A 16,040-nucleotide genomic window follows, 5' to 3' on the forward strand; every position below is an offset into this window, starting at 1 on the left:
ATGGAAAATCTCAAATTAACATGGCATCAAAGAAAAAAAAGGGCATATGGTCAGATATTTGATTGGTGCGATGAGCGATCCTCTGCTGTTCCCTTCACTGGTGATTCTCGATCTCGATCAGGAACAGGATATGAAAATGGCTATCGATATTTGTTCCTACAAATCTATGGCACTTCCTACCTTACAGCTATCTCCAAATACACATTTTCAAAATGGGATCCGACAACATCTTCTCCAATGCTAAAAATAGAAAATCATACATACGTCCTCCATAGTGCTAACGATGATGGTGAAATCGGGTTGTGTTCCAAGCACATTAAGCGTGATTCCAAGAACAATCCTGTCTTTAAAAACTCCATTTCTTCACATTACATCACCAAATTCATATGTGATAACCACTTTTCTCCGCAATGTCTTCCACTAACCTTCTTTTAAAGGTTGGACCTTATTCTGAATGAGAATCTTCCTACGATACATTTTAGAGCTTTGCTTTCTTAGCAAATTTTAGAGACAGGTTTCAGTTTCAGCGGCCTTGGTGCAATGATAATCCACTTGCGTGATACATATTTGGATAAAAGTTCATGTATAGAGGCCTTTTCATAGTAATTTATGTCATTATCAGTCCCATCCATTGGTGAAGATGTTGGATTGACACATGAACACTCTCGCAGAGGAGATTACATGATGGATTCAAACTTCTAACTACCTCCTATCTTCTTATCTATGTTCATGCATTGATCTGGAAGAAAACTTCTTTAAAACAAAGGCGTTAATGAAATAGCTTCATTACAATACTCCCTCACGCTAAATGCTTGATTTAGTAAGAATGTTGGTGCAGGGAAAGTTTTAATCCCAAATGATGGTACGTGACAAGCTAAAATAACTTTGACCATTATCATCGTTATAACTTTTTGAAAGCATCTTCTATTCTCCGGGGACCTTCTCAATATATTAATGAAAATCAGTTGGGCCCCAAAGTGGGTCCAACTAAAAAACAATTCGACTTGAAACACATGACTTATCAAACATGCCCACTGAAAATTTGGCATTAATTAGGATCAAATTCAACCACTGATTAAAACTTTAAAACTCACTTCTAGTCTGTCCTGTAAATTGTCGATTTTGTGCCAAGAGGCCTGAGAGCCAGCTTTGAAAACTAACCAAAATATTTGACTGAACCTTGGGACCTAACACACTGATTCTTTGTTTTGCATTCTTGTACCTTGTCAAATTTCATCTCATAAAAACTTTGGAGTCAAAATATGTTGACCGTCAAAGTTGCCCTCTCAAAACTGCCTGCAAGCAAATATGTCAGAAAATTAAAAAATGTGTTCTATTTTCAATTTGAAAATAGGTTAAACTAACACTTGAGGGCTTGAAAATTGGGGCATTAGTTTGCTGTCATGAGGAGACTATAAATATGTGTTTAGGGCTCATGAAAAATAACTGAACACATTTGGCAAGTGGTCAAAGTGAGTTTCTTAGATTTGCAAAATTGGGAACACTGATAGAAGAGTGATTTTCGCAAACGTAATGGACTTGGGAAAGTGTGTAGACGAACTTATCAAGACTTGCAAACTGGCACACTTAGAGAATTTTCAAGGTAGAACATAGCTATATAATCCATTTGGTTCAGACAATCATGTATTCAAAGCTATGACATCCCAAACAAGGATTTTGACCAATTTGCACTTCCTGACACAGGTAAAAAATCACAAGTTGCATTTGGAATCATGTTTGAAAACTTATCAAACGGATTCGTCATGAGCTCAAAAATGAAATATAACAAGTCAATGACCTCTAAAATGTAATGCAAAATAAAATTTCTCATTTTAGTCAATTGGTTCAAAGTTATAACTAGTCAAACAAAGCCTCCCAGATCTCTGAACAATTTGCATCAACATGACAACAGTAAACAACCAACTTTGAGGGATTCAAAACCTAGTCAAAACATGTCAAAATGACCCAAAATCTGACATATAGGTTCTCTTATATGTGTACTAAGTACTCTCAAAGTAGCAAGTCATGAAATATTACTAGGTGCAAGATATTCAAAAGAAAACTAAGCTTCCTAGCATCGTTTGACATTTAGGCAAATATGCAGATTTGAACATTACTCAAAATGAAACTTCACAGAATGACTTGGAATAGAAATTTATCTTCATGGGATGCATGGATATACTAAATGCAATGTGTTAGAAATATTAAACACTTCATAGGCCTCAATAGGACAACTGGGAATACATGCATTAAATGTGCTTATAGGGACTCAAAATGACTCAGAAGATTAGAATAGTACTCAAATCGAGAATGCAATTTTGAGTCCCAACAGGTATCATCAAAGGTACATCAAAGGCATAGGGTGGTCAGGGGTAGGAGGACATACATATTGCAGCTACAACTCCACCACAGACTATAGTTAAGGAGGATGCAACCCCCCTACCGAGGCAGGTTCTTACCTACCACAACATTCATTGTTTATAAAAATGTTCATGAATCCTATGCTTGACATTAGAGATATGACATTTACTGAGACAGACCTAAGTGAGATAGGCAGACATATATTTGTGATGATGATGGCATATGGGGACTTGCAAAGACCTACGCATCTTATGCAACAAGAGACACAAGTAAAAATTTACAAACATGTCTATTTAATTGTTTATAGATCTTCTATTTATTTTTAAATATAATATTAAATTCAATTTAGTAAAGTATAACTTGTGACATATTTGTTTCTATTATTGCATACAGACTGCATCTGCAGCTCCTAAGGATGGAGATCAAGAGATAGATGTCGACCCTAGTCATCCTAAGTTGCAGGTAAATTTAAATGTACATATGTTATTATTTATTGAATTTATATACATGATCATAATGCATTTGTTCTTATATTGGACATAGGGTTCGAGATCTCAGGTCATTCGATCACATTGTGAAGCATGACATGATCATGTTTGTTATTCACATATGTAATATACATGAGTTTGACTCATATATTTTAGATGTATGATATTGAATTATGATGATATCATTTAGATTTATAGCTATGGGACATTTTTAATTTATAGCATACTCATATTTGACATATTTCATCTTTGCATGAGTTATTTGATCATTTACATTTATAATAGACATATATGCTATTTTCAGGAGTTATGTGACCATTTACATTTATAGTTGACATATTTGATATTTTCATGAGTTATGTGACCATTTACATTTATAGTTGGCATATATGATATTTTCATGAGTTATGTGACCATGTTTATAGGTGGTTGATATATTTGATATTTACACTTATAGAATATCTTTTACGTAAATGTGGAAATATATTTTTGACATATTTAGATAATTGTTAATGTGCACGAAATTTGCATGTTCTATAAATTAATGAAAATATGTCTTACATAATTTTCCAGGTGTGTTGTAAAAGTGTATAGAAAATGTAAATGTAAATAGAGATAATTACAATATTTTTATTTAGACACTTAAAGCAATGTAAAATAAAACATGTATAAATATTGAAAAAAATACTTAAACCAATGTAAACAAAAAAAAAATTGTATATATATATATATATATATTTGAAATATTTTTATGAATCATTAAACCTATCTATCAATTAGAAAGTTGTTGATACATACGGTCAAGATCCTCTCTATCTTTAATAATCTCCAACAACTTTTCATGCTCCTCGATATCTAACCTCCACTTTGGTTTTTCACATCCTCTTTTTGACACAATGTCAAACTAAATCTTTGTGGCTAAAACCAAGTGGTTGTAATGCAAAACTTTTTGGCCAAGCATGTATTCAACAAATTGAACACCATCATGATCAATTTTCTTTTGATAATAATAGGTTCCTACAAAATAAGATTTGTACTTCATTAAGTATTCTTAATAATATAGAAAAGAAATAATTGTTTACAATTTATCTCTCACTCTCTAATTACATGTATAGATCTCATAAGGGGTGTTAGTGAACAAATTGTCTTTTCCCACAAAAATCAACAATTCAATCTATGCCCAAGGCTGGAAAATCTAGTAAAGTTTGTAATAGTTGGGTAAACATTGTATTAATCATTTCCCTCTAAATTTTTTCAGGTACAACTCCCTTTATGAATGATTTGTCAATAAATTCAAGAGATTAGAACAAACAAAATACACACTTTTTCCAAAAAGTGCTTAAGGGACACTTACGTACTCTTAGGTACTAAGGTAATAATTTGCAACTTCAAAAAATTAACAATGAATGAAAAGCTCACAATCTTTCCACAAGTAAACAAGACTTAAATATGAACTTAAATTCTATAGCGGCTTAAATCAGTTTTAAGAAATGACAGATAATTACAAACAAGAGAAATAGCAGTAGATGTCATACAATATTAACCATCAGAGCTCACAAAGTAAACATAACTGATTCCACTCAAACACTGAGTTTTAAAGTACAACAAAATATGATAGATATATATATTCAAAAAAATTCCCCAGCACAAAGTCATTAAGAGAGCTTTCGTACATATTACTATATGTCTCTTACTATTTCCATCCAACTAACTTTAACAATACCAAACTTTATCAGAGTATTTTTAAGCTACCAAAATCTAAACCTATTCTAGCCAAATGCTCCAGCATTTATAGTCTTTTACAAATCCGAAAAGGCTTCCATCAAAACCCAGCCTTCAGTTGAAAATAGTTGTGAACAAAGAAATAGTTTTTAAAATAGTTTTGAAAATTCAAATGTTGAAAATAATTGTTTTCAACTAAACATCTCTGCTAGTCTTTTCTCCATCTACCATGCTCTGCTTGACTAATTTCTAGCTCCCGAAGGTGCACACAAATTCCTGCATCGCATGGGAGTGAGGATTTTTCAAGCTAAATAATTTTGATCTATAGGCATTTTTTCTGTCACTTGAGCTCCCTAATCCTGTAGCTTTGCCTTGGAATAAGGTCCCTGTTCAAGTACAACACTGATTCAATGTTGGCCAGAGTGGTGAAGTTTCCAAAAGTAGGGATGTCACTATCCTTCATCCTAGATATGGCATCATTAAAGCTCTTAGTTAAAAAATTGGAGTCCATGTTTCTGTCCTCAAACTGTAAAATGCCTATAGGGTTGACAATCTGCATATCCTTTAGGAGCTTTTTATGCATTCCAGCAACTTCGAGTTCCATTGCCCGCATCTCTTTGATGGCTCCCTTGTAAATCAAGACCTTCCAACTCATATTATTTTTTAGGATGAAAAACATGCACGAGTCTATAGTTTTCATAGGATTTTCACTCAAAAACTTCAGCATGCCATATTTTTCAACTTCTTGGACCTAAAACACAATGGCTTGGCACCAGCTTTGATCAACTCCCCACCAGGACGAGAGTTTGTACCTCACCCAACAGTACTTCTCCTTTAGCATAGGTGGTAGTGAAATCTAGGATAAATTTACCACCTTTTTTTACTATGGAACCTACCCACTCGTGCACTATGTTTGAGAATAATTTTCCTTTTTACATTTGTTTAACCAATTGCTGGCTATCTGATAAATTGGGATCAAAAGACTATGGAGTTTGAATCAATGGAAGTGTGCCCAAATTCATCATAGAATCTGTGTACTCAGCCATAGTAATTAACAACCTTTTTAGCTCTTTCTTTTCTTTACTATCCCTTTCAAACTGAGTGAACATATGATCTGTAGAAAATTTGAGGAAGTGGTTCCTGGTATCTCTAGTGATGGCCCCCAATTCTAGGTAGTAACTTTGAAATCTTTTGTGTCAATCTCCCTAGATTCATCCTTTTGTTTATAAGTAGCCACCTCTGTCATCACATTTCCAATCACTGGGTCTTTGATCAACCATGCAGCACTCTTCATCTTCTTACTCTTAGAACCACGAGCTGCATATTTTTTGACAATGTCCTTAACTAGTATAGACATTGTTTGAAGGTTGTGTTTCTTGCTTACTAAATTTGATAACCATGGTGGAATAGTGGAAGTAGTTGTCATCCCTTGATTTTCTTTGGGAGGAATCATGAAACTAGGTTGATCTAACTTCAAAGCCTTTATTAACTCTACATCACCATTTTGATTATCTGAAAAGGTGAGTTCTTCTCCTTGATTTTGTCCTTTACTCATCATTTTCTCTTTTTGAACCTTCTATTGTATGAGTGCCTCAAATTTGATCTTGGATCTAGTTCTAAGGGTTGTGATTTGTTTAGGATATTCTACTCCTTTCTACTTTTTGGTACTACTTGCAACATGAGATGAAATTTGGATGTCATAAGTTAATGTTTCAGAGAAAGAAACTGCCTTTGGGGATTTTGTATTTTTTTTTTTCATTGACAGCTTTCATGTTTCTTCTCCTTAACCAATTATTTGTATGTGTTAGAATGGATTTGGTTCTTAGGTTTATATGATCTTCTTCACCTTGGCTCTAGTCCACTTCTAATTTTTTTTGTTCACTTGCCTCTTCCCATCCTGCTTCAACAATATCTGAACTATCTTCAATTATTCCTTCCAATTTGAACTTCAATTTCAAGGAATTGATTTGAGTAAGTGTTAATCTAGAATGTTCCTTTTTTACCACCTCTTTCTCATCATTGCAATATTCCTCGAGATCTTCTAAATGAGAAAATTTTGGTGATTAACCTTCAGGCTAAGTACCTTTGCTGCAAAACCTCTATTATCAAAATTTCTCCTTCCCTGGTAAGATCCAAAGTTGAAATTGAGCAAGTTGCTTCTAATCACAGAGGCATTAATCATATTACTACAAGCTAAATGACTAAATCTGACAAGGAAAATGGAATCCCACTCCTCCTGGGGCAGATTATCCTTAATCACAAAAATAATTGCCTACATATCTCAGCTATAATAAAACAATATAAAGCATACCGACATAGCTTCATTGGATCTTCTTCAAATCCCCCTATTCGAAGGTATGTAAACTTAAAAAATTGAATGATTTAGCTTATGTACATTTGAATCAACTTTTGGACCTCTAGGGATATCCTCGGCATTGGTGCTTTTCTGAGGTTCAAATGTACACTTTCTATTAGAATATCATGTTTTTTCCTGAATTCTTCCAACGCTCTATCTTTTTGTAGCAGGGGCAATATTGATAAATAGTTACTACTTCATTCCAAGGTTCATGGGGAAGGGAAGTAATATTGCTAACACATGCAATGCAATAGGTTAGGTAGGAAGACATATGGAAATCCTCTCTCGATATCTTAGAATGTTTGAGTTGTTTCCTCAATGAACTAACTATCAATTCTACCCAATCTAAAAACTATTCTCATTTTAGGATAATATCTATGTAGTGGTACATCCAGTCTTCAAAGAAGAAAACATTTGTAGACCCTTTAACCTAACGTATCAAAACCATGAGATCATGAACATGAGGCTTCATGTAATCTTTATTGATTATTTTGCGCAACCTTGAGCAACCTTAATAATTATTCTATGTCCATTTCCTAGCCAACATGTTACGATACTTGTCTAGTTTCTCTTGGTATTCAATCAAAGATTAGGTAGGGCTAAAAGTAGAAAACATACACTTAGGTAGATGCAACACTGATGAGATAGTCTCCCTAGAGATGGACAATACCAATTCCCCATCCTTGTTCAAAATACTCTTGGTTTTCACATCATAGTGATCAATGCACAATTGAAGTAGTTCAAAACTTAAAAGGGTGGAAGGAAAAGCAACAACTTTGAGTAGACCACTCATTAGGACTTCTAAACAACCATTAACCTCATTATCTTTCTCAAGAAATTTATCTTGTAGCTTCTCAACCTTGACACCTTCTAAATTAGTGTTGGAATGGGTCTTTTACACTCAAGACTAGAAATATTCCCAAAGAAATGCAGAACAAACCTCATTCTAAACAAAGGAAAGAAAAACCCAACACCATTCTTGTTCTTCAAAGTAACACATAGATGAAAGGACAAATAATTTCTTCTATTGTCACCTATAATCAGCTGAAAGAAAACTAGACCTCTTCTCTTTTCCTACTACTACTCTACTTTTGATTTGCCTTTGCACATGATAAAACAATTCAGTGGGAAACTGATGTTTTAAAGGTAAGGGAACATACTGGAAAAAGTACCACCTCATAATGAGGTATTCATGGTGATTTTTTTTGCGGCTTGATTTGCACACTTGAAACTATGACAGGACACCTTCATTAAATGATCACCCTTCATGAATGTCCTTGCAATAATTATAAATTCCTGACATCCAAATCTGACCTCAAATGAAAGATTTTCCTTCCTTTTAATCATGATGATAACTCATCATTTTCCCCAATCAATGATAAATTAGATAAGACCCTTTAATCATTACTTTGACACCCATTTAATTTCTTAGGAATTTTTGTCCTTTTCATAACTATTAACATCTATGTGCAAAATCTTCAGTAATAGAATTGCTTTGAATTTCTTTGAACCCAGGTTCAAAGAGTTTTGAAGTGTTTCAAGTAAATGTCTCCACTACTCTTAGTAGGTCCCCCCTATAGAAAAAGATTAGTATCAAGATGCTTTGGTTGAACTCCTTTTAACTACTTTGAACCAAGGTTCAAAGAGGTTCAAAGTGGTTCAAGAGAAAGATTTTGTGAAAGACATCATAGGACCGACTTCCATATGCAAAGCACGATGGCTCTTGAAAATAAGAAAATGAGAGGAACTTGCTTGATGTAAGATTTTGGGTTTCAAACAAAAGTAACCAAAAAATTTTAAAAGGTGACTCAAAACTAGGGCTAATAGGGGCTCTGACTAGGGACTATGTACGTGGAGTACACAAAGAACTCAGAAAGCTAGGAATATAACTAACCAAAAGAACACAAAAATGGGGCACAAAAAAAAATTGAACAAAAGCAAACTAAAAAGCCAAAAAGGATAAATACATGGGAAGAACCTTTGGTGGATCATAGTTTCAACAATTTTAGGTCTTTCTGCGTATAGGGTTGACGAGTAACATACGGTAACTTAGGTGGAAAGCATTTGGACCAACAGCCTCTATGACAATAAATGGGCCCTTCCACAATGAATCAAAATTACCATGTGCTCCTTTGGGTTCCTTCCTCTTATCCCATAAAGAACTTCATCTTCCTTTTTGAAATTACGAGGCCTGGCTCTCATATTAAAAATTTGCTTTACTTTCATCTAATGTTCAGTAATGTGATCCACAAGTTTAGCTCTTTCCTCCTCTAATTTATTTAAATACATCACTCTTTTTTTGTGGTGGATAACTCCAGACGCAAGGATACTTGAGCTCTTACTCTGTACACCTATTCAAAAGGAGTCATGCCAATAGCTCTCTTAGGTGTAATCCTATCAGCCCATAACACATCATATAATTTCTTATGCCAATTTTGAGTGTTATCACTAACCAATTTCTTCATTATGGCAACAAAGTCTTTGTTGCTAGATTCTACCTACTCATTGCCCTAAGGGAAATAATATGAAGGGTGCACCAAAGATATGTAGTGTTCATAGAAAAACATGGAAATCTCTTCAAATGAGAAATAGGTTGGATTATTCGCTGCTATGTTTTTTGGGACCCCGAACCTAACAAAATTGTACTCCATTAAGAACTCACACACTACTTGTGAGTTAGCCTTCTTGGTTGGAATAGCTTCCACCCATTTGGTGAAATAATCTATGGCCATCAATATATATAGATGACCAATGCTAGATGGAGGTTTCAATAGCCCTATGAAATCTATACCCACTGATGAAAAGGTTCATCAACCACTACTGGTCTCAGTGGTAATGCTACTAGTTGTGGGTGGCCTGTGAATCACAATCTTTCAAAATGAATGTGCATCTTTAAACATACTTGGCCAGTAAAAGCAATTTTTGAGCATTTTGAAAGCAATCATAGTAGAGGAAAAATGCCCACCACAAACATCTAAATGGTATAGTTTCAATAACTTTCTTTTTGGTTCGTTGTCTACACATCTCAGAAAGGTCCCATCCATACCTCTTTTATATAACATCCCCTAAGAAATTACATACTTTTTTGCTTTCAACCTAAAGTTTCATTTTTCTTTATAATTCAAATTCATGGGGCATTCCCCATATGTCAAGAAGTATACTACATTAGAAAACCAAGGATCAGTTGAACTAACTAGTAAGAAAAAGGGTGTAGAATTTGGCTCTTCTGACAATGACTCTCCATTTTTTGCTATCAATTTGCATGAACCCTAACCCCTAACCAAACTAGTAGGTTTAATTGTGAGGTCATAGTCTTGAATCCTAGCCACCCACATTGTCCTCTTATTTATCCTGATCTCTTGTTGAGTTAGTATGCTCTTAACTATTGTTTCAAGTACATAGATAGTAGAATGAGAATGCAAGATATAATACCTAAACTATTTCACCACAACAAACACATGCTTCTCCATTTGAATGTAATTTAGCTTACGCTTTTTCAAAGGGATGCTCATGAAAGCAATTGGGGCCTCATCATCTTGATTGTTTCTTTGTGTTAAGATACTAGAAAAAGTGCAGTCTAAAGAGTATCAATAAATGATAAAATCTTTTTTGAAATCTAGGCTTAGTAACATAGGGGCATTTGAAATAGTTTTCTTGATATCTTCAAAGGCTCTTTTACCCTCCTCCTACCATCTGAAAGGGTGTTTCTTGCTCATCATGCTTAGCATATGCCTTACTTTTTTGGAGAACTCAGGGATGAACTCCTTAGGAAATTTATCTCACCAAAGAAGGATTTTAAACCCATCCTATTGGTAGGTAATGATAATTGTTCTATCACTTTTATTCTATCTAGGTCAATCCTTATACCATTCTTTGAAATAATATGCCCTAGCAATTTGCCTTCCTCCATAAAGAAAATAGACTTTTTAGGATTGAGAGATATGCCATGTTGTTTGCATTGGCTTAATACTGCTTCAAGATCTCCTAGATGGTGTTTCCTCCTCTTAGAGTAGACAATCAGATCATCTAGATATATTACAATTATTTTGTCCTGCAAGTCTTTGAAAGAAGAATTCATTTCTCTTTGAAACATTGCTCCTACATTGATCAAGCCGAAAGGCATTTGATTATAAGCATAGGTGCCCCAGGGAGTCATAAAAGTTGTTTTATGCTGATCTTTTGGTGCAACACTGATTTGATTATATCCTGGTGCATGTCTATAGGAAACTTGTACAAAAATTGCATCTTGATCTGACTGATAATATTTAGCTTGACTTTCAGATAGAGGGGAAAAAGTATAGTTTCCAGAGAAGTCTACAATTGATAGAATACATCTTAGTGGGAAAACAATTTAATCTCAAAACTATTTTGCTTGTCATCTTGTACCATGACAATGTTAGATGTGTGGATAAATCATAGTTCTAAATTTATTGATAAACTCACCATATGTAAAATTGCTCTCTTTCAAAGCTATTTTTTTATTCTTCTCCATTCATTGTTCCATATATCTCATACTTAGATCTACTCCACACAACTGGTGTTGAAACATCAATATTGTCTATTTCATATGGAAATTTTTGTAATTCTCCACAATTTGTACATACATTTTTAATGCATTGTACATTGAATTCATTTGATTCTTTAGAATTATCACATAACAAAGACTTGACAAATTGTGTTGTACTTCTAGGAATTATCACATCTGGATTAAGTGTTGCCATAACTTTTCTAAAAGATTGCAAGTAAAGATGAAACTTAACATGATTTTGACAACAAAAGGTTCCATGTGCCTTATTTATGCATACAAAACATGGGCGCAACCTCTCAAACATTCTTTAGCAAATTTTCATATCTGCAAATTCTTTTTTGAAAACTTCAAATAATTCTTTTTTTTTTGTGTCTACAAAATGTTTTGGATGTATTATTTTCATACCTGTCTCTTCATTGTTGATCTATATAGTGTCTCTTTTATTGGAAGAAACACATGATTGGTTGGTCCAATATTCAACAACCTATCTTCTAACATCTTCAAAAATTCTATCCTTTCGAGGAAGCTAACAAATATTAACCCAATTCTTTTCAATGTTCTCATTAAGTAAATTTCTTCTTTTTATGTATCATTGAATAGTTCTTCTAGATAGATTGAGCATTTTCAAAAATTGTTTGAACTTGTTTTTCTATGATAAGTCCTTTTTCATAATCATAATCATCAATGCTCTTTGTGCAACACTTAAATCGACTACTCGACTTCTGTTATCAATAGCATTTAATGCACCTTTCAAATTCTAAACTATTGTTGCCTTGACATTATCTTCTGAGCTTTTCTTATTGTTCACTTCTAACAACTCTAGAATAGGACCCATTTCTCTTTTCCTAAATAATCTAAAAAATAATTGTGTTTTACCAATCAGAGATTTATTTTCAAAAAATTCCTCCCACATATTTTTCAGATGTAGCTTAGTTGTGTTCAGATGATTCAATTTCTCTAAATAGAGAGTCTTTGTCCATCTCCAGAACATTTTCCAACCATAAACCATATTTTCCAAATGCCCTACTTCTTTCTAGAACTTCAACGTGATCTTCTTCAATTTTAATCAATGGATCTTCAATTGATGGCTCTATAATACGTTTTGTCCATCCTTTCTTCTAGTCATCTCTTACTCGATCATATCTTTTTGCTCTTTTCGATTTATTCCCCATTGCACAAAAACTTGAATAGAGAGCTTGAAATCACCTGCATACAAAAGACTTCCAAATTCAATTACATAAATGATAGTAAATCATAGACAATCAAGAAAAAGCTTTCAACTTTAGAAGCTTATTATATTTGACTATCTATAAGACTAGAAAATCTCAAGACAACTAGTTGCATTAAAACATTACTAAATTTAGATTAAGTAATTTATTAATATATTAAATAAATTAAATAATTTAACTATTTAATAATTTTAATAGTTTTCATGATGTTTTAAAATACCTAAGTTAATTCTAGTAATTCATTTAAAACAAATTAATTAATTAATTTAAAATAAACATTAAATTTAAAATAAATAATAAATTTAAATAATCGATTTCAATACAAAAATAACTAAAAAACTAATTTCCAAATATTTCTTCAATAGAGTTTCATATAACTTAACTTTTTTAATACTAAAAATGTAAATATCATTAAATATAACAATTTTAAAAATAAAACTTAACCTTTAAAATAAAATAATTCTTTTATTGTTTAAACTGGATAAAACTTTTAGGCTGTCACATGTGACCTTGTGTAGGCAACTTTTGGGTTGTACTGACCTGGCGAAATCCAGTCCTACCGAAACCTATTCTTTTGGATCAAAGCCGGCCGAAAATGTCTTTGTGTCATTTGATGTGGCACTTTCTTTCATATTTTTTGCAATTCTAAAGAACTTCACACTTTATAGGCCAATTTCAACATCAAAATTAGGGTTTCAAAAAAAAACATCACTAGATAGTGCTTGTAGTCATAATTATCCCAATATTTAAAAAAAATATAGGTGACACAATATCAATTACAATAATTGCAAAATAATGCAAGTAGGTGTTTCAACATTGAAGATGATGCACATTTGAAAAAAATATTAAAAAATTAGTAGATAATACCAAAAATTTAAAATTTATGAATTGTTATAGAGGAGAGAGTGCTCTTTAATAATATATAAAATTTGTAATGGTTAACATGGGTTTACTAGGGAAAAGATGGTGGGAATGAAAAACCATTAAATTATGAAAAGTTTAACTTAATATAGCTATAACAAGTAAAATATACAATATTTTTAAATTTTTATTTTTCATAGTTCTAGGTACATATGTCATTAACAACATACTTCAAATCTAGATGGAAAAACATTTATTTGCAGCTATTTCTATGGTGGGAATTATAACCCCTAATTTGCTAGATTTATAACACTATCAAAAAAGGTCATCGAAAATTATAAAAGCATACTATTTTTTATTTTTTTTTTTTATTTTTAAAAATAGGCATAAACTCATCCTTTTGTACACGTTTCATCATTTTACACCAGTTTAAAATTCAAAAAAGAAATATGACTTTACATCATTGAAGTTTAACATTTTTTTGATGTTAGCCTTTTCATTTGTAAAAGGGTGACACATGTTTGTACTTTTACCCAGACAAGGAATAAGTGTGGTCCAAGGTGAAGGAATATAACAACGAAAGAGGAAAAAATTATATAAGTTAGTAATGTCATAAAAGGGTTTGTAGAAAAGGAAAAAGTGTGGTCCAAGGTGAAGGAAGATGACAAAGAAAGAGAAAAAATGATATAAGTTATTAATGTCATTAAGTTTGTGAGTTCATGAACCATGTACAATTATAATAAAAAGACAAGTTATAAACATTTGGCCTAAGAATGAATTTGAATTCAAAAATTTAATACAAATTTGCAATGCACCTTTAACATGTCCAAATTTGAGTAACTCCTTTTGATACTATTTTTTAGCATGTTGATCTTAAATATTTAAGAAAGTAGATACAATATACTCTAAAAATCCATTATTAACATTTTTTTGAGCTATGTAATTAAAAATTCTACATCAAAAAATAATATTAAATCATTTTTGTTTCAAAGGATCAAAACTTTTTAGTTTTTATGTTTTAATCTTAAATGGAAACAATGACGGTGCTTCATAATGTTGGACGTTATTAATATTAAATAATCTATATAATTTTTAATTATTGTAGTTGATAAATTATTATTTTTTTAAATTATTCTCATGCATTTGTCATTATTCAAAAGATTATTTATATATATATAGACAAAATAAAAGTATTATTGCTTTCACGTGCTATCCTTATCATTGTATAATTTGTGAAAACATTTGAGTTTTATAAAACATAAATATTATAACTAAAATTTAATTTCTAGTTAATTAATTTGACTACTAAATCTATGAATTCATCTTGCGACTTGTGAATTATTTTAACTAAAAATAGGTTCTGAATATTAGGTGATTAGTAGATAATGATTAACTAATTATACTTCAATGGTTTTGTGCATTCTTCTATTTATTAGTTTTTGAGATAAAGTTTTTTTTAGTGTTCTATTGAGGTATTTGTATGCCATCATAATTAATCTAGAACTCTTATTGGTGATACCCATAGAATAATTTGATGAGCTACAAGTGTTTCTAACTTTTAATTACTAAATAATACACTAAGTTACTTTGGGTGTTTTTTATATATTTTAGAATTGGTTCTTCTCATGTAAATCATTATGTTGTACTATTATTTCTTTTGTCTAATATTAATTAAAAATCAAATATTTAATTTATTGTATATAATTTTTCTCATAAATTAGAGTACAAAGTATATTTTGTACCTTAAAAAAAATTCACCTAGTGTTTGAGGATTTGTAGGAAGTCATTTTAGATAATATAAAAGAGGAAGACATTGATATTTTCCTATAAAATGGTTGTAAGTGACTATGCCATAAAAGATAGGGTTTTCTTTAATTAGATAATAGAATGTTGGGTATAACATGAATATAATGTATGACAAGAAAAATCTTTGGCTTTTATAGATATTGGCTACACAATCTTATGGGGGTTTCACTGATGGGGCAATACCCTTGAACGACTTAAACAACACATAGTAAGGGTTAATTCTTAGGTTAAAAGTATTTTTGATATTAAAATGTAGCCAAAATGGGGGTTGACCCAAAACAAAAACAAAAACAAATGTTGAAAATCAGCCAAAAGTCATTACCATAAGCTTAACCAACTCCCTTCCTTAATATCAAAAACCCCCAAAATAAGATACTTCTATACTTAATATTGATAATAACTATGAAATTATCATTATTATACATATAATTGGCCCAATAAACCTTGGTGGGTACTAAACAAGTCTAGTAAATATAAACATAAAAAACCCTCTAGGCTAACAAGAAACTAGCTATCGTAGCAAAAAGAAAAAAAGAAAACACAGAAGTAGAAGCTAGCTCTCCTTGCTATGATTCCTTGGGTTCTTCAAAATTAGGTCTAGCTAATCATCTACTAGGAAGCCATACAACAAACAAGTTGTCTCTATGTCCTTGTCATCAGTGATGTCCTCCTTGCCTGCCTACAATAGG

General features: G+C 32.0%; 1 protein-coding gene across 1 annotated transcript in view; it reads left to right on the plus strand.

Annotated features, from left to right (window-relative positions):
- LOC149550314 (L-type lectin-domain containing receptor kinase SIT2-like) overlaps nucleotides 1-16,040 on the plus strand; it is an 88,600-nt gene continuing 72,560 nt past the window's right edge. The window contains exons 1-2 of the mRNA XM_089794457.1: nucleotides 1-342; nucleotides 2,755-2,823. Coding sequence (XP_089650583.1) covers nucleotides 1-342; nucleotides 2,755-2,823 — 411 coding nt within the window. The remainder of the gene's footprint in view (nucleotides 343-2,754; nucleotides 2,824-16,040) is intronic.

This window comes from Cupressus sempervirens, chromosome 7 (assembly GCF_028749045.1).
Source record: "Cupressus sempervirens isolate cs-2001-9-10 chromosome 7, ASM2874904v1, whole genome shotgun sequence".
Classification (NCBI taxonomy): Eukaryota; Viridiplantae; Streptophyta; class Pinopsida; order Cupressales; family Cupressaceae; genus Cupressus; species Cupressus sempervirens.